This window comes from Manis javanica, chromosome 11, assembly GCF_040802235.1.
Source record: "Manis javanica isolate MJ-LG chromosome 11, MJ_LKY, whole genome shotgun sequence".
NCBI lineage: Eukaryota > Metazoa > Chordata > Mammalia > Pholidota > Manidae > Manis > Manis javanica.
This window is the reverse complement of record NC_133166.1, coordinates 33,961,678-33,982,928: the sequence shown is the minus strand read 5'-3', so window position 1 is coordinate 33,982,928 and position 21,251 is coordinate 33,961,678. Positions and strand designations below refer to the sequence as shown.

General features: G+C 36.8%; 1 protein-coding gene across 9 annotated transcripts in view; it reads left to right on the top strand.

The window, feature by feature from the left end:
- BTBD10 (BTB domain containing 10) overlaps positions 1-21,251 on the top strand; it is a 76,897-nt gene that overhangs the window by 50,872 nt on the left and 4,774 nt on the right. For all 9 annotated transcript variants that reach the window (XM_037026849.2, XM_073216243.1, XM_073216244.1 and 6 more), the window contains 3 exons: positions 4,110-4,212; positions 5,705-5,825; positions 19,438-19,635. In XM_037026849.2, the coding sequence (XP_036882744.1) occupies positions 4,111-4,212; positions 5,705-5,825; positions 19,438-19,635 (421 nt within the window). In that variant the 5' untranslated portion in view covers position 4,110. The remainder of the gene's footprint in view (positions 1-4,109; positions 4,213-5,704; positions 5,826-19,437; positions 19,636-21,251) is intronic.

Genomic DNA, 21,251 nt, shown 5'->3' with positions numbered 1-21,251 from the left:
AGTTCATTGTTGGTGTATAGGAAAGCCATAGATTTCTGTGTGTTAATTTTGTATCCTGCAACTTTGCTGTATTCTGATACCAGGTCTAGTAGTTTTGGAATGGAGTCTTTAGGGTTTTTTATGTGCAATATCATGTCATCTGCAAATAGTGACAGTTTAACTTCTTCTTTGCCAATTTGGATTCCTTGTATTTCTTTGTTTTGTCTAATTGCCATGGCTAGGACCTCCAGTACTATGTTGAATAACAGTGGGGAGAGTGGGCATCCCTGTCTTATTCCGGATCTCAGAGGAAACGCTTTCAGCTTTTCACTGTTCAGTATGATGTTGGCTGTGGGTTTATCATATATGGCCTTTATTATGTTGAGGTACCTGCCCTCTGTACCCATTTTGTTGAGAGTTTTTATCATGAATGGATGTTGAATTTTGTTGTATGCTTTTTCAGCATCTATGGAGATGATCATGTGATTTTTGTCTTTCTTTTTGTTGATGTGGTGGATGATGTTGATGGATTTTCGAATGCTGTACCATCCTTGCATCCCTGGGATGAATCCCACTTGGTCGTGGTGTATCATCCTTTTGATGTATTTTTGAATTCTGTTTGCTAATATTTTATTGAGTGTTTTTGCATCTACGTTCATCAGGGATATTGGTCTGTAATTTTCTTTTTTTGGTGGGGTCTTTGCCTGGTTTTGGTGTTAGGGTGATGTTGGCTTCATAGAATGAGTTTGGGAGTATTCCCTCCTCTTCTATTTTTGAAAAACTTTAAGGAGAATGGGTGTTATATCTTCTCTGTATGTCTGATAAAATCCTGAGGTAAATCCGTCTGGCCCCGGGGTTTTTTTTCTTGGGAAGTTTTTTGATTACTGCTTCAATTTCTTTGCTGTTAATTGGTTTATTTAGATTTTGTGTTTCTTCCTTGGTCAGTCTTGGGAGGTTGTATTTTTCTAGAAAGTTGTCCATTTCTTCTAGGTTTTCCTGCTTGTTACTATATAGGTTTTCATAGTAGTCTCTAATAATTCTTTTTATATCTGTTGGGTCTGTTGTGATGTTCCTTTCTTGTTTCTGATTCTGTTGATGTGTGTTGATTCTCTTTTTCTCTTAGTAAGTCGGGCTAGAGGCTTATCTATTTTGTTTATTTTCTCAAATAACCAGCTCTTGGTTTCATTGATTTTTTTCTATTGTTTTATTCTTCTCAATTTTGTTTATTTCTTCTCTGATCTTTATTACATCCCTCCTTCTGCTGACTTGAGGTCTCATTTGTTGTTCTTTTTCCAGTTTAGATAATTGTGATGTTAGACTATTCATTTGGGATTGTTCTTCCTTCTTTAAATATGCCTGGATTGCTATATACTTTCCTGATAAGACTCCTTTCTCTGCGTCCCTCGGAAGTCGGGGCTTTGTGTTGTTGTTGTCCTTTGTTTCCATATATTGGTGGATCTCCATTTTAATTTGGTCATTGATCCATTGACTATTTAGGAGCATGTTGTTAAGCCTCTATGTGTTTGTGAGCCTTTTTGCTTTCTTTGTAGAATTTATTTCTAGTTTTATACCTTTGTGGTCTGAAAAGTTGGTTGGTAGAATTTCAATCTTTTTTAATTTACTGAGGCTCTTTTTGTGGCCTAGTATGTGGTCTATTCTGGAGAATGTTCCATGTGCACTTGAGAAGAATGTGTATCCTGTTGCTTTTGGGTGTAGAGTTCTGTAGATGTCTACTAGGTCCATCTGTTCTAGAGTGTTATTCAGTGCCTCTGTGTCCTTACTTATTTTCTGTCTGGTGGATCTGTCCTTTGGAGTGAGTGGTGTGTTGAAGTCTCCTAAGATGAATGCATTGCATTGTATTTCCTCCTTTAGTTCTGTTAGTATTTGTTTCACATATGCTGGTGCTCCTGTGTTGGGTGCATATATATTTATAATGGTTATATCCTCTTGTTAGACTGAGCCCTTTATCATTATGTAATGTCCTTCTTTGTCTCTTGTTACTTTCTTTGTTTTGAAGTCTATTTTGTCTGATACTAGTACTGCAACACCTGCTTTTTCTCCCTATTGTTTGCATGTAATATCTTTTTCCATCCCTTGTCTTTTAGTCTGTGCATGTCTTTGGGTTTGAGGTAAGTCTCTTGTAAGCAGCATATAGATGGGTCTTGTTTTTTTATCCATTCAGTGACTCTGTGTCTTTTGATTGGTGCATTCAGTCCATTTACATTTAGGGTGATTATCGATAGGTATGTACTTATTGCCATTTCAGGCATTAGATTCATGGTTACCATAGGTTCCAGGTTACTTTCTTTACTATCCAAGAGTCTAACTTAACTCACTTAGTATGCTGTTATAAACACAATCTAAAGGTTCTTTTCTACTTCTTCTCCTTTTTCTTCCTCCTTCATTCTTTATATATTAGGTATCAAATTCTGTACTTTATGTCTATCCCTTGATTGACTTTGTGGATAGTTAATTTAATTTTGCATTTGCTTTGTAATTAGCTGTTTTACTTTCTTTACTGTGGTTTTATTACCTCTGGTGACAGCTATTCAACCTTAGGAACACTTCCATCTAAAGTAGTCTCTCCAAAATAGACTGTAGAGATGGTTTGTGGGAGGTAAATTCTCTCAGCTTTTGCCTATCTGGACATTGTTTAATCCCTCCTTCAAATTTAAATGATAATCTTGCTGGATAAAGTAGTCTTGGTTCCAGGCCCTTCTGCTTCATGGCATTAAATACATCATGCCACTCCCTTCTGGCCTGTAAGGTTTCTGCTGAGAAGTCTGATGTTAGCCTGATGGGCTTTCCTTTGTATGTGATCTTATTTCTGTTTCTGGCTGCTTTTTACAGTCTGTCCTTATCCTTGATCTTTGCCATTTTAATTACTATATGTCTTGGTGTTGTCTTCCTTGGGTCCCTTGTGTTGGAAGATCTGTGGATTTCCATGGCCTGAGAGAATATCTCCTTCCCCAGATTGGGGAAATTTTCAGCAACTATCTCCTCAAAGACACTTTCTCTCCCTTTCTCTCTTCTTCTCTGGTAGCCCTGTAGTGCGAATATTGTTCCGCTTCGATTCATCACACAGTTCTCTCAATATTCTTTCATTCTTAGAGATCCTTTTTTCTCTCAGCTTCTTTGTGTTCCTCTTCTGTAGTTTCTGTTTCATTTATTGTCTCCTCCACCATATCCAACCTGCTTTTAATACCCTCCATCATGCTCTTCAATGATTGGATCTCCGACCTGAATTCATTCCTGAGTTCTTGGATGTCTTTCCTTACCTCCATTAGAATGTTGATGATTTTTATTTTGAACTCCCTTTCATGAAGAGTCACGAGGTCTATATCATTTAAATCTCTCTTGGGAGCTGTATTAATAATTTTACTCTGGACAAGGTTCCTTTGGCATTTCATGTTTGTATATGGTACCCTCTAGTGTCCAGAAGCTCTATTCTGGAGCTGCTCAGTCCCTGAAGCAATGTCGGGTGTCGCAGTGGAGCGGTACTGGTGCCTGGTGGGAGGAAAGAGCTGTTCCCCACCTCTTGGCTGCCGTGCCTGTCTCCACTGCCTGAGCCAGTGGGCCAGTCACACAGGTATAAGTTTTTGTTCCAGAGCAGCCAGATATGGATCCCTGCTTTCCACAAGCGGCTGGAATCCCAGTCTCCCCAGGAACTCTGCCTGTATTAACTTTCCAACCTGGTAGTCATGTGAGTCTCATGAAAGCACCATGAAATGTAGGTTTCTGCTCCCAGAGCAGATCTCCAGAGCTAGGTATTCAGCAGTCCCAAGCCTTCCACTCCCTCCCTGCTCCATTTCTCTTCCTCCTGCCAGTGACCTAGGGTGGCAGAAGGGCTTGGGTCCCGTGGAGCCACGGCTCTGGTACATTCCCCCATTTAGTGAGGTCTGCTCTTTTCTCCAGGTGTATGCAGTCTGACACCGTCCTCTTTCCTGTTGCTCTCTCAGGATTAGTTGCACCAACTAAATTTTCTTATTGCATCCAATTTTAGGAGGAAGCCTCTGTCTCTCCTCTCATGCTGCCATCTTTAATCCCTATTTACTTTTGTACATGAAATCAGTTTTCCCTTTTGAAGGAAATATCCTCTTGATATTTCTCTCAATTATTTTCTATCACAGGATGTTTGGATCTGGCAGAGAACATAACTTTACACGTCCCAATGAGAAGGGAGAGTATGAGGTGGCAGAGGGAATTGGATCCACTGTGTTTCGAGCTATTCTAGTGAGTACTTGTTTTATATGTGTATTGACTTAATCATATGACCCCTTCATGGTAGGTACTTGAATTGGAAGCAGAATTCTGTTTGAATATTTTTATGGAGGTATGAAGGATATTGTTTTTTTAAAAATGGCATTTAATTCATCTTTATTTTTAGTACATGAAGGTAACATGACACAAATAAATGAATTTTATGACCTTTGCAAAGATAAGGTAGGGGAAGATTAATTTTTTAGGTCTCCATAGGCAGTTCTTTTAAGAGTTTAGTCGTAACATTTCTGGGGCCATATCACTTCTCCTTAATTCTCTGAAATACAATAAGTTGATCATTTTTCATAGCCAAGAATGAACATGAATACTTGAGCTCTAGTATTTTATTGCACATAACCAGCAATATAGACACTTACAAAGATTAAAAAGTCATCTCTAAAATGTACTTATTAGCATCTTTGTTTTAAACCTTTTTTTTTGATGCTTTTAACTTCATTTTGAGGAATATTTGAATTAGTATAATAGAGACCCTACTTGTAATTTCAAATCAGTGATAAAGATTTGATTTATAGTGTGTGATGGTTTGTGTCACAGTCTGAAGATATAGTTTCCTCAAATAGTTTTAAGAAAAGAAAGGAGGCAGGATCCTGAGGTATAAGACAGGAAATGTTATTGATCTTGATCAGGTTGTTAGTACTTGGATAAGTACCACAAGAAGTCTTGCTTCCATTGGGGCAGCAGCTTTAGGAATTGTGTTACTGTGGCTCTGAATCTCAAAAAGCTTGATGCAAATCTGAGTTTTTTGGTAAGTGCTTTTCTAGCTGCCTATACTTCCATTTCACCCCTAGTGGAGTTAACAAATAAAAAATTTTCTGACTCAGCTATGGAATAATGTATTTTTACTTCTGGGGCCAGCCCCTAATAACTTTGAAGTAGATTTTGGAAATAATTACTATTGTTTGTAATAATATGAGAAACACCAAAGAGTAGTATTAGGAAGAAGAATATCTAGTTGTACATTCTGTTTATATATTTTAATACTTGGGTATGATTTTGAAGTTCTTTATTAGTAAAAACCTTACATTTTGCTTAATGCTCTAGATAGTACTTAAGATATTATTTAACTTTCTTGCTTTAAAATTTTTTTTTTAATTTATGGTAATTATATAGAAAAACAACTTGTAGGGGGAAAATATCTATGAATCAGCATGATACAGTAGGTAGGAGAGATAGATACATAAATAATGGGGAGACCCCGGTTCCCGTCTTTCCTTGTTACATAGTTGTATGACTGGATGAGTCAGTGAACCCACTTGGATCTAAATTTTTCTTACTGGTAAAATGAAAAAGTGATAAGGTGAAGCTCCACCCAACTTTAAAATTCACAATTCATAAATCACAGAGTTCCATTGTTTTTGAAAATGCTTTCAGCTTAACCTTAGTAATAAGTTTTGGCCACTATATGCTCCAAATGTTTTATGCGTCCTTTACTTTTTTTTTTCAGGATTACTATAAAACAGGAGTAATCCGTTGTCCTGATGGCATTTCTATTCCTGAACTGAGAGAAGCATGTGACTATCTTTGTATCTCTTTTGAATATAGTACTATTAAATGTAGAGATCTCAGTAAGTATGATGTTTTGTGTGTGACTGGTTTGTAGAGTTAAAACATATTAGAATGAAAAGTCTGAAATAATGCTATTTACCTAGACTTCAAATATTTGTTTATATTGAATTGTAAAGCATTCTAGTATCATGAAGATTATTTATGCATACCTACAGAGGTCTTTATAAGCTTCTTGTGCAATTTTCCAAAACTTTTTTCAACTTTAATAATTTATTTATTTTTGATAAGAGTCTCCCAGATTTCCTTCTTGACTGTTTCCTGTATTATTTGTTGCCAGTCTTTAATCTCTAGGTTTGGGAGCCCTGTCTTTGGTCAAGTGTGGTGTTTGGCGTCACTCCTTAGATCGTATCAACCAAAAATTTATAATTTTTTTTTACTTGGGAGGTAATATCCTAAGTCACTATGGAAAATACACATAATTCTCAAAAACAGTATTTGTTGTGAAAGATCTTAGACTAAAATACCTAGCCCTCATTTAACAAAGGGTTAAATGATTTCATCCCAGAATTTGAAACAGTCTCAGAGCAGGGTCTAAAACTTTGGAAATGCTAACTCTTTGATTGATAGTTTTCTCTCACCACCTCCCACCTCCCCAGCACCTCTCCTTTTCACTCTTATGGCATGCCTAAGAAAAAAAGGTGATTATACACAGAGAAGTCAAAATAGTCTATGAGACTTTTCAGATATTGACTTGGATATTAAGTGATTGGAGAAGTTCAGAAGAAGGAGAGAGCATTGTGGGCTCGAGGGATTGGGAAAAAGTTCAGAGGAGGCAGGTAGCAAAGAAAGAATAATTTAGAAAGAATAGAGTAGGGAGGTCATTCTAAGAACTGATATTTTTGGAGTAAAGATGCAAAGGATATACTTTGGAAATAACCTAGTTGAAGCAGAGACTTTATACCAGGACCAGAGGGAGATGGGAATAAATAAATGGGCCAGATTATGGAAGGTATTTAATCCAAACTAATGTTCTTACATTATATCTTGCATACAGTGGGAAGCCATTTAAAAAGTTTCCTGTATATGGTTATAGCCTTATGTTAATCTCAGACATATGATTATCTTTACTTTATCACCTAAACACAACACTAGATTGACAGAGTAGTGTCATCCCTTCTTAAAGATTGGTGTGTTAGAAATTGTGAATGGGAAATTCTATTTAAATTTTTAAGGTGCCTACTATATACTTAAATTTAGCTATCATTCTTCATCTTAGTTATGATCTAATTCCTTCAAAATGAGTGGCCTTAAGTCTACTCCTAAGTACCACTGTATTTTTGCCATACATTCTTTAAAGTCTTCATAAAAATATCAGTAGGTGGGACAAAGAAGTAGACGGTCCACCTCTGAGTCCATTTCTTTATAAATGACATTTTAAAAGTTTATAGTCAAATAGTTGGACAGGTGGAGCATGTAACTGTAAACTTAAAGTTGTTATTTTTCCACATATAAAAAATGTTTTCCAGTCAAAACCATGAGCATTAATTAATCTAATTATGGAGCTTTGACTTCAAGTTTTGTGTTTGGACCATTTAATTTAAATTCATGTAATCATATACTGTATTTTAGTGAGTGTCAGATAAAAAAAAACTAGAATTTCTTACAGGTGACATAGATTTTTAGTTCTGTAATCCTTTGGAAATAGTTTACCTTGTTATCACTCGTAAGTATCATGTATTTGTTGTGGAATTGAAGGCAAGAATATCTATATGAAATGTCTAATACGCTTTTCCTAATCTTTTGGCCTTTCAGTAATACTTTTAATAACTATATGGATTAAATGTAATATATGTTACTAAAAATTTAGAGTCTCATAGATTTTATTAAAACTATGGGATAATTTGAAGAGCCAGAAATAGTCTTGTAAAAATTAAAAGGTGTAAACTTAAGTCTAAAAATGAATTTTTTTCCTGCAGATATGTGCCTTTCCTGAATATTGGAATAGCACTTTACACTAAAATGTTCAAATTGCTCTCTTAATTTAAAATTATACAAGTATTAAATGCTTATTGAATAGAGTCCTGTATTTCTTGAACAAGTTACTTAAAACCTTGTTTTTTAGTTCCCTCCTCCTAAAAATAGATACATTAGTATTTATCTCAAAGTGTTGTTATGAAGATTAAATGAATAGTGTTTGACACACAGTATTAAATAAGGGTGTGCTTTAAAAAAATGTGGCAAAATTAGGAAGGAGATAAAGGTAAATTAAAAGAAAAATATTTAAGGGATCATATTTGACATGCTGAATATTTCTACATGGTAGTATATTGTGAATAAGTGTATTAGTTAAATATCCTTCAATAACAACTTGTTTAATGGTTTACAAATAAATCAGTCATTATGTGCATCTTTACTGTACACTCCCTTTATACTAAATATTAGGCATATTAAGGCAGTGACAGAGGTCCCTTCTCTCATGGTGCTTGCAATATAGTGGGGTATTAAAGAAAGCATAGGGTGCTAAATGAGCACATAGGAGCTATAAGTAACTCAGGCCTGGGGACTTTAGGAAGTTTTTGGAGAAGAAAGAGAAAGTATGTCCTAGGCAGCAGAAATGGTATGTTCAAAACCAGGATTAGTTAAGGGAAGAACTGATTTCTCAACTTTCTGTCATAGAACTTACCATATAGTAAAGAAATTCTGTGGTAAGTAGTAGCTCCCCAATTATGCTACACATTTCTTCAGTGTCCACATTCTCTTCCCAGGCAAGCACTTGAATCCAGAAGAGGTTTTAAGAACCAGAGCTGAACTGAGGAATGTAGACCCAGGGCTAAAAGAAAATACAGTGATATAGTGTCCTTGGGTGAAAAGTGGTATGGAAAGTGAAATTATAAATTTGAATAAAGCACCAATTTAGAAGGCCCAGGAAGAAGGGCACCATCCATGTAGGAGAATATGGGACTTCAACTGAAGACCAAAAAACTGAAGTTATATCCAAGTCTATTGAGAAAGGGAGATCAGAGGCACAGCCTACCTATGTAGTCACTAAAGACATAGAGGCACTCAAACAACTGAAACACTCATGTGTTCTCTCTCAGCTCTATTTTTCAGTTTGTAGCATTAAACCAGTTTGAACTTGAGGACAGGGATGTTCCATGGTGCCTGGCACACAGTAAGAACTCAATAAATATTTGCTGAATGAATGAATGATTTTATCCCCTCAAAGATTTTTTAGGTCCTTATCCCACTTGTCTCTTTTAGTATCATTAGTCTTTCCTGCTTTATACAGAGTAATCCTCAGGCTCAAACATACTCAAATATGACTCATGTCTATTGTAGGCATTCAAAAAAGTTATTTTAAAAATTTTGAGCTTTTCATTGGAGTTCTTTGAAGTTAATATTTGAGAAGATTTAACATATTTACAGATACCTGCTTCAACTGCTATGTCTCGTTATTTATTCAGTTTTTGTCTATTATTTCTGCTCTAGTCTCATTAATTCTTAGATATTTTGTGTTTTTGTTATTGTGGTGTGTAGAATGTGTGTTTAAATTTCCTAACTGCTAACATACAAGAAAATTACTGAATTTGTACATTTGCATTAGTCAAAGTGTTTATCTCAAAGTGTTGACATAACAGAACTATGTTTATTTCTAGTAGTTTTTCAGTTGGTTTTCATATATTCTTGGTAGATAATTGACACTGTTGCAAATAACACTTTTTATGTCTTGTTTGTTTAATTGAATTGGCTAGAATATTTTGAACAATGTTAAATTTAGTGATAATTCTGAGATGCTTGTCTTGGCGGCATTTCCTTTAGCTTTCACTGTTAACATCACCCATTTCTTCTGGATCCTCTCTTCCTTTGTCACTTTAACATCCTTCTTTTAGGTCTTCTGTGTATCGTTCTTCTCTCACTTGCTCCCTGATCATTCATCTCTAGATTGTGGTTGTTCCCAACTGTCTTGTCTTTAACTCCCTTCTCTTTCACAGAATCTGTACACTTATTCTGAGTGATGCCATTCATCACTGTGGCTTCATATATAATCTATACATTGCAGACTCTCAGCTCTTTATCTCTAATTCCTAAGTACCAGTTATTCATTACTAGTTTAATATTTAACTTACAATTTCCCCTTCTTAATCAGACTTTTCATAAGAGTTTCCTACATAGAGTACTTACACTGATGAATGAGACATACCTTGTTCCTGCCTTTGCAGGTTTACACTTTAGTAGGGAAGACATTCAGCACATAATGAAAAGCTGTGAAGAATGCAGTGAAGAAATGAGATGCTGTGAGAAATGTATAGTGAAGGGGTTGTCAAGAATCATTTTCTAAGTTAGTGGCATTAAGGCTGAGACTCACAGTAATGCAAAGAGGGTAAGAAGTGGACTATATAGACCGCAGAAATGGTTATTTCCAGAGGCCCTCAAATTGGAAGGAATATGACGTGCTTATTGAACTGAAAGAAGAGAAGTAGCTAGAGCAAATGGATGGAGTGTGAGTGTTGAGAAATAAGGCCAGAGAAGCAGAGAAGAAACAAAATTTATGAACTGAATAAATATTTAATGACTGTCCATTCTGTATATAGCACTGTTCTAAGTTTTGGGGCTGCAGCATGAACAAACCAGACAAACTTCTGGTTCTAATGGAACTTACACTACTTTGGGAAAGATAAGACAGTAAACAAGGTAAACAGCATATGAACAGTGAACATTGGTATGCTAGATAGTGCTAAGTGCTGTGGAGGAGGGAACAAAGTAAGGATGGGTGTACAGTAGCCAGAGAACGTTATCTGGAAAGGAAAATTTAGATAAGTTCTTAGTAGAGGTTAGCAGTGCAAGTGTTGAAGCATCTTGCCTGGCATGTTTAAGAGCTGCAAAGAGGCTTCTGTGTAGTTGGGATGAAATGAGTAAGAGCGTTAAGTAGTAAGAGATGAGGTCATGAGGGGAACTAGTCCTGTAGGGCCTTTGTCTTTTGGCCTTTTTTTTTTGTGAAGGTATTATAGATATACACTCTTATGAAGGTTTCACATGAAAAAACAATGTGGTTACTACATTTACCCATATTATCAAGTCCCCACACATATCCCAATGCAGGCACTGTCCATCAGTGTAGTAAGATGCCACAGATTCACTATTTGCCTTCTCTACGCTACACTGTTTTCCCTGTGATCCCCCACACCATGTATACTAAACATAATACCCCTCAATCCCCTTCTACCTCCCTCCCCACCTGCCCTCCCACACACCTACCCTTCAATAACCACTAGTTCCTTCTTGGAGTCTCTGAGACTGCTGCTATTTTGTTCCTTCAGTTTTGCTTCATTGTTATACTCCAAAAATGAGGGAAATCATTTGGCAATTGTCTTTATCTGCCTGGCTTATTTCACTGAGCATAATGTCCTCCAGATCCATCCATGTTGTTGCAAATGGTAGGATTTGTTTCTTATGGTTGAATAGTATTCCATTGTGTATATGTACCACATCTTCTTTATCCATTCATCTACTGATGGACGCTTAGGTTGCTTCCATATCTTGGCTATTGTAAAAAGTGCTGCGAGCCTTTTTGTTCTGCTAATGGTGTCCTTTGCTGTACAGAAACTTTTTAGTTTGATGTAGTCCCATAAGTTCATTTTTGCTTTTGTTTCCTTTCTCAAGGAGATGCGTTCAGGAAGAAGTTGCTCATGCTTATATTCAGGAGATTTTTGCCTATCTTGTCTTCTAGAGTTTTATGGTTTCATGACTTACATTCAAGTCTTTGATCCATTTTGAGTCTACTTTTGTTTATGGGGTTAAACAGTAGTCCAGTTTCATTCTCTTGTATGTAGCTGTCCAGTTTTGCCAATACCAGCTGTTGAAAAGGCTGTCATTTCCCCATTGTATATCCAGGGCTCCTTTATCGTATATTAATTGACGATACATGGTTGGGTTTATATCTGGGCTCTTTAGTCTGTTCCATTGGTCTATTGTTCTGTTCTTGTGCTAGTACCAAATTGTTGTGATTACTGTGGCTTTGTAGTAGAGCTTAAAGTTGGGGAACATAATCACCCCAGCTTTATCCTTCTCAGGATTGCTTTGGCTATTTGGGATTGTTTGTAGTTCCATATAAATTTTAGAACGATTTTCTCTAGTTGGTTGAAGAACACTGTTGGTATTTTGATAGGAATTGTATTGAATCTGTAGATTGCTTTAGGCAGGATGGCCATTTTAACAATATTAATTCTTCCTATCCATGAGCCTGGGATGTGTTTTCATTTATTGGTATCTTCTTTAATTTCTCTCATGAGTGTCTTGTAGTTTTCAGAGTATAGGTCTTTCACTTCCTTGGTTAGGTTTATTCCTAGGTATTTTATTCCTTTTGATGCAAGTGTGAATGAAATTGTTTCCCTGATTTCTCTCTCTGCTAGTTCATTGTTAGTGTACAGGAATGCAACAGATTTCTGTGTATTAATTTGTATCCCACAACTCTGCTGAATTTAGATATTAGATCTAGTAGTTTGGGAGTGGATTCTTTAGGTTTTTTTATGTACAATATTATGTCATCTGCAAACAGGAACAGTTTAACTTCTTCCTTGCCAATCTGGATGCCTTTTATTTCTTTTGTGTTGTCTGATTGCCGTGGCTAGGACCTCCAGTACTATGTTGAATAGAAGTGGGGAGAGTGGGCATCCTCGTCTTGTTCCCAATCTTAAAGGAAAAGCTTTCAGCTTCTCGCTGTTAAGTTTATTGGTGGCTGTGGGTTTGTCATATATGGTCCTTATTTTCTTGAGGTACTTGCCCTCTATACCCCATTTTGTTGAGAGTTTTTATCATGAATGGATGTTGAATTTTGTCAAATGCTTTTTCAGCATCTGACATCATATGGTTTTTGTGCTTCATTTTGTTGATGTGGTAGATGATGTTGATGGTTTTTCAAATGTTGTACCATCCTTGCATCCCTGGAATAAATCCTACTTGATCATGATGGATGATCTTTTTTATATATTTTTGAATTTGGTTTGCTAATACTTTGTTGAGTATTTTTGCATCTATGTTCATCAGGGATGTTGCTGATTTTTTTGTGGTGTCTGCCTGGTTTTGGTATTAAGAGTGATGTTGGCTTTGTAGAATGAGTTTGGGAGTATTCCCTCCTCTTCTACTTTTTTGGAAAACTTTAGGGAGGATGGGTTTTAGGTCTTCACTACATCTTTGATAAAATTCAGCAGTAAAACCATCTGGTCCAGGAGTTTTGTTCTTAGGTAGTTTTTTGATTACCAGTTCTATTTCTTTGCAGGTAAATGGTATGTTCAGATTTTCTGTTTCTTCCTGGGTCAGCTTTGGAAGGTTGTATTTATCTAGAAAGATGTCCGTTTCTTCTAGGTTATCCAGTTTGTTACCATCTAATTTTTCATAGTATTCTCTCATAATTCTTTGTATTTCTGTGGTGTCCATGGTGATTTTTCCTTTCTCATTTCTGATTCTGTTTATGTGTGTAGACTCTCTTTTTTTCATGATTAGTCTGGCTAGGGGTTTATCTATTTTGTTTATTTTCTCAAAGAACCAGCTCTTGCTTTCTTTGATTCTTTCTATTGTTTTATTCTCAGTTTTATTTGTTTCTGCTTTAATCTTTATTATATCCCTCCTTCTACTGACTTTGGGCCTCATTTATTCTTCCTTTTCTAGTTTCATTAATGGTGAGTTTAGACTGTTCATTTGGGATTGTTCTTCTTTCCTGAGGTAGGCCTGTATTGCAATACACTTTCTTCTTAGCACGGCCTTCGCTGCATCCCACAGGTTTTGCAGTGTTGAATTATTGTTATAATTTGCCTCCATATATTGCTTGATCTCTGTTTTTATTTGGTCATTGATCCATTGGTTATTTAGGAGCATGTTGTGAAGCCTCCATGTGTTTGTGGGGTTTTTCATTTCCTTTGCATAATTTATTTCTAATTTCATACCTTTGTGGTCTGAGAAACTGGTTGGTACAATTTCAATCTTTTTGAATTTACCAAGGCACTTTTTGTGGTCTAGTATATGATCTATTCTTGAAAATGTTCCATGTGCACTTGCGAAGAATGTGTATTCTGCTGCTTTTGGGTGTAGAGTTCTGTAGATATCAGGCCCTTCTGTTCTACTGTTCTAGTGTGTTGTTCAGTGCCTCTGTGTCCTTACTTATTTTCTGTCTGGTTGATCTGTCCTGTGGAGTGTTGAAGTCTCCTAGAATGAATGCGTTGCATTCTGTTTCCCCTTTTAATTCTGTTAGTATTTGTTTCACATATGTAGGTACCCCTGTGTTGGGTGCATAGATATTTTTAACAGTTATATCTTCTTACCAGATTGACTCTTTTATCATTATGTAATGTCCTTCTTTGTCTATTGTGACTTTCTTTGTTTTGAAGTCTATTTTGTCTGATACAAGTACTGCAACTCCTGTTTTTTTCTCCCTTTTAGTTGCATGAAATATCTTTTTCCATCTGTTCACTTTTAGTCTGTGTATGTCGTTGGGTTTAAAGTGAGTCTCTTGTAGGCAGCATATAGATGGGTTTTGTTTTTTTATCCATTCAGTGACTCTTTGTCTTTTGATTGGTGCATTCAGTCCATTTACATTTAGCATGATTATTGACAGGTATGTACTTATTGCCATTACAGGCTTTAGATTCGTGGTTACCAAAGGTTCAAGGTTAACTTCCTTACTATCTAAGAGTCTAACTTAATATGCTATTACAAAGACAATCTAAAAGTTCTTTTTTTTTTTCTCCTCTTTCTTCCTCCTCCATTCTTTGTATACTAGGTATCACATTATGTACTATTTGTCTATTCCTTGATTGACTTTGGGGATAGTTAATTTAATTTTGCATTTCCTTAATGATTAGCTGTTTTACTTTCTTTACTGTGGTCTTATTACCTCTGGTGACAGCTATTAAACCTTAGGAACACTTCCATCTATAGCAGTCCCTCCAAAATACACTGTAGAAATGGTTTGTGGGAGCTAAATTCTCTCAGATTTTGCTTATCTGGAAATTGTTTAATCCCTCCTTCAAATTTAACTGATAATCTTGCTGGATAAAGTATTCTTGGTTTGAGGCCCTTCTGCTTCATTGCATTAAATACATCATGCCACTCCCTTCTGGCCTGTAAGGTTTCTGCTGAGAAGTCTGATAGCCCGATGGGCTTTCCTTTGTATGTGATCTTATTTCTGTTTCTGGCTGCTTTTAACAGTCTGTCCTTATCCTTGATCTTTGCCATTTTAATTACTATATGTCTTGGTGTTGTCTTCCTTGGGTACCTTGTGTTGGGAGATCTGTGCACCTCCATGGCTTGAGAGACTATCTCCTTCCCCAGATTGGGGAAGTTTTCAGCAGTTACTTCCTCAAAGACACTTCCTATCTGTTTTTCTCTCTCTTCTTCTTCTGGTACCCCTATAATGCGAATATTGTTCTGTTTCGATTGGTCACGCAGTTCTCTCACTATTATTTCATTCTTTGAGATCCTTTTTTCTGTGCCTCAGCTTCTTTGTATTCCTCTTCTATAGTTTCTGTTTCATTTATCGTCTCCTCCACTATATCTCATCTGCTTTTAATTTCCTCCATTGTGCTCTTCAATGATTGGATCTCCTACCGGAATTCATTCCTGAGTTCTTGAATATCTTTCCATCCCTCCATGATCATGTTAATAATTTTTACTTTGAACTCTCTTTCAGGAAGATTCATGAGGTCAGTGTCATTTAAATCTTTCTCAGGGGTCGTATTATTAATTTTACTTTGAACCAGGTTTCTTCAGTGTTTCATATTTGTATATGGCACCCTCTAGAGTTCAGAAGCTCTGCTTTCTGGAGCTGCTCAGCCCCTGAAGCAATGTCGGGGGTTGCAGGGGAGTGGGATTGGTGCCTGGGGGGAGGAAAGAGCTGTTTCCTGCTTCCCGGCTGCTATGCCTGTCCCCACTGCCTGAACCAGAGGGCTGAGCACACAGGTATAAGCATCTATGCTTTGCATTTGTAGTTGCTGTAGACATCTTCCCTCTGGCTGGCCTAACGCCAGGGTAGGGTTTGTCAGTTTGCAAGCCAGGTGGGGCTGGCTGGGAGAAAGGCCCAGTAGGCTGTGTATCACGGAGGGGGTCCTTGGAGCTGTGTAGCCAGCCAGGGAGCTGGAGCACCTGAAGATTGTGAAAGCTTCCAACCTGCTGGGCAGAGTACACCTGGACAATTTTGTCTACCCTGTCCTTTCTCCTGTGCAGTAAGCTGTGTGCAATCCTTGCCCCTTTAGAAGCTCTCTTGCTAAGGGCTTCCTTGTTAGGAAGTCTCTCAGACTGCCTGCCTTTCTTTTGTCCCAGAGCAGCCGCATATGGATCCCAGCTTTCCACAAGTGGCTAGAATCTCAGTCTCTCCAGGAATTCCTCCTGTCTTAGCTTTCCAACCCCCTAATCATGAGAATAACGTGCACCATGACATGTTGGTTTGTGCTCCCAGAACAGATTTCCGGAGTTAGATATTCAGCAGTCCCAAGCCTTCCACTCCCTCCCTGCTCCGTTTCTCTTCCTCTTGCCTGTGAGCTGGGATGAGGGAAGGGCTTGGTACCGGGCCACAGCTTTGGTACATTATCCTGTTCTGTGAGGTCTGCTCTTTTCTCTACGTGTATGCAGTCTCGCACAGCCCTCTTTCCTGTTGCTCTTTTAGGATTAGTTGTATTAATTATATTTTCATATTATATGCGGTTTTAGGAGGCAGCCTCTGTCTCCCCTCTCACGCCTCCATCTTTAATCCTCTGACCTGTCATGGCTTTTACTCTGAATGATAGATATAGGAAGCCATTGGAAGGTTTTGAACAGAGGAGTGGTATGATCTGTGAAGCTGCCACATTTTACCATGTCACGGGGGCACCATTGACACACAATTTAATATAGAGTTGTGCAGTGTGGTTCTGACCTGACTTGGGCTTTAAAATAGTCACTCTTGGCTGTTGTATTGGAGATGTTTCTCTGGCTGCTGTATGCCTTGTCCTTACTTTTTCCCCCTCCTCAGCACTTGGCACTACCTAGCATGCCAGTGTTAATTGTTCATATGCTATTTGTTTACCTTGTTTATTGTCTGTCTTCCCCCAAGGAGTATAAGATGAAGGGGAATTAAGATAGAAGCAAAGAGATAATTAGGAGGCTATTGCTCTAATTCAAGTAAGAGATGGTTGTGGCTTAATAAGCCTGGAAGCAGTGACAAGGGATCAAATTCTGGAGTGAAGTTGTCAGGATTTGCTGTTGATGGAATATGGGATAGGGAAGGGAGTAGAGGACTTTAGTTAACTGTAAATGTAGAGTTGCCTTTAATCATTAATTGAGATGGGGGAGACTTCATGGGGAGTAGAAACTTAGAAACTTAATTTTGGACATGTCAAGTTTGAAATACCTGTTAAGACATCCAAGTGGAAATTCTGAGTGGGACATTGCATACACATATCTAAAGATTAGGAGAGAAATGTGGACTAGATATTTATTTGTAGTAGTTATCAGTATATGGATAGTATTTAAAGAAAATATTTTCTTTTATGGATAGTATTTAAAGAAAATATTTTCTTTAAAGGATTACATACTGATCCACAATTTCCTTTTTCACATAATAGGGCTTTTTGGACCAATTTGAGGATTTGGGATTTTTATTCTAAGGATAGATAGTACAAGCCATGAAAGGTTTAAATTAGAGGAGACATGTAATTAGATTTGGCTGTTGTGGGGAGAATGAACTACACAGGGGCAAAAGTAAATGTTGAGAGAACATAATTAGAAGGTTTTCTAGTAATTTGGGTAAGAATTACCATTGACTTGGATTATGGTAGGGGCAATGGAGAGGGTAGGTATTCTGATTAACTATTATTACAATGTACCAAACCATTCCAAATTTAGTAGCATAATTTTTTTTTTCTGTGGGTGAAGAATTGAGACTACAGCAGAAGTGGATTATGTCTGCTTCAACAATACCTGAGGCCTCATTTTCTGAAGAATTGAAGGGCTGTGGTGACTCAAAAGGCTGGAGTCTTCTTTACTTACATGTGTGCTCACTGAATTGGGATTACTCAAAGGCTGGGTTCAGCTAGGGCTGCTAACAAGAGTACCTACATTTGGCTTCTTCGTGCATCTTGGGCTTCTCCAAGCCTGGAGTCTGGGTTCAGAGGAAGCATTTGGAAAGCGAGCATTCTCCAAAACTAAGGCAAAGCCACAAGTCATGGACTGTCACCTCTGCCATGCTTCTCTGGTTATCAGCCAAGTCAATATGACCACCCCAGGTCAAAGGGGAGGGCAGTTAGACTCCACATCTTGGGAGGAGGTGTCAAGGTCACATTGCAGTAAAAAAGTGTAGTGTAAGATTTTGCAGCTTTTTGGAAAATAGCATCTTCCAGAGAAATATCAATATTTAATGAACAGCAAGGGGAGAAAAAATTGGCAAAGGTAACCAAAGAAGAACAACTGTAGAAAAGAAAACCACGGATAATGGTGTCAGAGATTCTTAGGGATGATACGTGTTAAGGAAAAAGTAGGAGTCCTTATAAGAGAGTCAATTGAGAGGTTGATAAGATCAGGATAAAAAATGTTCATTGTCTTTAACAATTAGAAGGTCATTTGGAGACTATATTCAGAGCAGTTTTGAGTAGGGAGTGTAGAAGCCAGATTGAAAATGTTAGAAGTTAGATGTTAGGGGAAAGAGAATGTGTTGATAGATCTAGGAGTTTGAATATGAAAGGAGTTAAAAAATTACAGTGGAAAGTAGCCAGCCTATAGAGACATGGCTAAATAATAATAGTAATGATATGGATTGTTGATTATTTAACCAATCATTTACTATATTACTAATCATATGTTATTAATAATTACTATATAATTAGCATGTTGTAGGGAAAATAAGCTCCCCTTGGGACTGTAGATTTGAGTTCTACTGTCTTTTCTAACCCAGTAGTTCTTGAGATGGTAGAGCCTTAGAGAAGAGATAGGACATTACCATTGAAATAATAAGAGAAAAAAAATTAGGTCAACGCAATTGAGTTTGTGGCTGTGTATTTGGGAATTTAAAGTTGTTCATTTTGTCTGTACTCAAGGGTGAAGTGAAGTGTATTTTTTACCTCCTAATTCTAGGTTCAGGTCTGCTATGTAATTCTGTATATGCTGTATTATGCTTGGCTTTTTGTCCCCCTTATCCCAAAGCCAGTTGGTCCTGCTCCTTTTCCTACACTACATTATTAACGCTGCTTATGAGTAAATATTCTGGGAAAGAAAACATGTGGGAGATGGAATATGGCAGCTATTTTAGTTCATGTGGACAGTATGAAAAATATTCTTAAGATATACTTTAAGATATAATTGCATATATTGATGAAAGACAATTTGATATAACCCTGAGCTAGGGATTGGTTAAGGGACAGATTTAATTGTGATTTTGCAAATTAGTTTATAACTGTAGGCAGTTTACTTCATGGTGTGTAAAATGGTGAGGCTTGTGTTGGATGCCTTTAGTTGGCCTTCATTGCTGTAAGATCCTACAGTTCCATAAGATCTCTTCCTAGGAAAAGTTTTGTTGACTAAAGAGTAGCCTCTATGTTGTCTCTAGGATCCTAAAGTAAATCCAAACTAATCTGATGTTTTGTTTGTGTGTTGCTACTTTACTTATTGGTCACCCAAAAAATCAAGATACTTTTGTGGGTTTCATTTCAGGTGCCCTAATGCATGAGTTATCAAATGATGGTGCTCGTAGACAGTTTGAATTTTATCTGGAAGAAATGATCCTGCCTCTCATGGTAGCTAGTGCCCAGAGTGGGGAACGAGAATGCCACATAGTGGTGCTTACAGACGATGATGTGGTTGATTGGGATGAGGAGTATCCACCGCAGATGGGAGAGGAGTATTCACAAAGTAAGTATTGTGGCATGTTTTCTCTCTCTTGAATTATCATAGATTGTCTCTTTATCTTTTATAATATTGATCAAAGGACTGTTTTTATAAAGAAAGTACATTGAGCTGTTACCTACACCAGGAGTCAGCAAACTATGGCCTGTGGGCCAAATCCAGGCTGTCGCTTGTTTTTCAGATGAAGTTTTAGTATTGTCTCTGGCTGCTTTTGTGCTATAATGGCAGAGTTGAGAGTTGCAATGGAGACCGCATGGCTTGCAAAGCCTGAAGTATTTACTATCTGGCTCTTTACAGAAAAAGTGTGCCCACCCTTGTCATGCACAGAAATGGTTTGCTCTTGTTGAGTATCTGGGTCTTGATGGATTTTTCCTTTGTGTTTAGAAAGAAGCATTCTAGAAAAGTAGATCCTGAAGAAGTAGATGATTGATAAACAAGCTGGGGTTTTTTTCGATGAATTTTTATTTGTATATAAAACAAGTTTCAACTCATTAAATTTTGAGGGTGACTTTAGGTTCTCAGAAGTTCCTTTTTTTAATATCATATGTGTTCCTGCAGGATATAATGACCCTTTAGAAAGCTTTGTGGAACTAAAGTTAAGCATTTCTGACCAAAACAACATTATCTTGAGTAGCAATGACTAAGTATTTTTCCCTTCCAAACTTTTTCTGACTAGACCTTTTGATTTTTTTTGTTAGAAAATTTATCTTGTATTGTTTTTCTTGATGAATCTCACACAGTATTTTTGGAGTTTCATAGATTGAGAAATAGTTAAAAGGATGATTCAGATAACTAGGTAAAATAGCCCAGCATCGTTTTATACTCCAATCTGTGTTGACTTGGTAAGGATTAGGGTTTAAGTAAAAAGTACAGGAATATAGAAAGTACCAAATCCTTTAATTTTTCCATTTTACTTATAATTGTCTAAAAACAAAGCAGATTCCAAGTGGCATTCTTTTTGGCTTCTAAAGATTTTCAAAAGATTATTTTAACACAGGCGATAATAGCACTTTTCAGAGTTTACATTGAGGTGTTTCCTTTGCATGATATACTTAAATGAATGCTCTGATTCTTTGGACAGTTACAGTAATAGATGTTTTGTTATTTCTTCATTCCTAGGCTTGTTGCTGACTACAGTTTTCTATAATAAAATGTAGAATAACAAGTTGAACAAAATGGGAAAAATGGAACGTTACCAAATATCAAAAGAAATATACTAAATTATTTTCTACCAATAAAGAGTAATAAATAAACTTTTAATTTGTAGTTTAGTTTCCAAAAAGTTTGACTTCAAGAGAGTAGAGCGAACCATACGAGTACAGAAAGGACATTATAGTGATACAGAAATTATAGTAGAGCTGGCTTTTCCTTTTTAGTTGTTGAGCTTTCCATTTGAGTGGTTTTGGTTTGTTTGTTTTCTATCTTAAGCTTTGAAACTTAAAGGACTTGAAAACATTTTACTTAATTTGTCTAAATATGTTTCATTTTGTGCCAAGATACTTCAGCCTAAAGAAGATTCACTTGAGAAAACAGATAGCCTCTTCCTCCTGATTTCCTAAATGTGACATATGACAACATCCATTCTGAGATGTCAAAAAATCTTTTTTCTTAAAATATCAGTA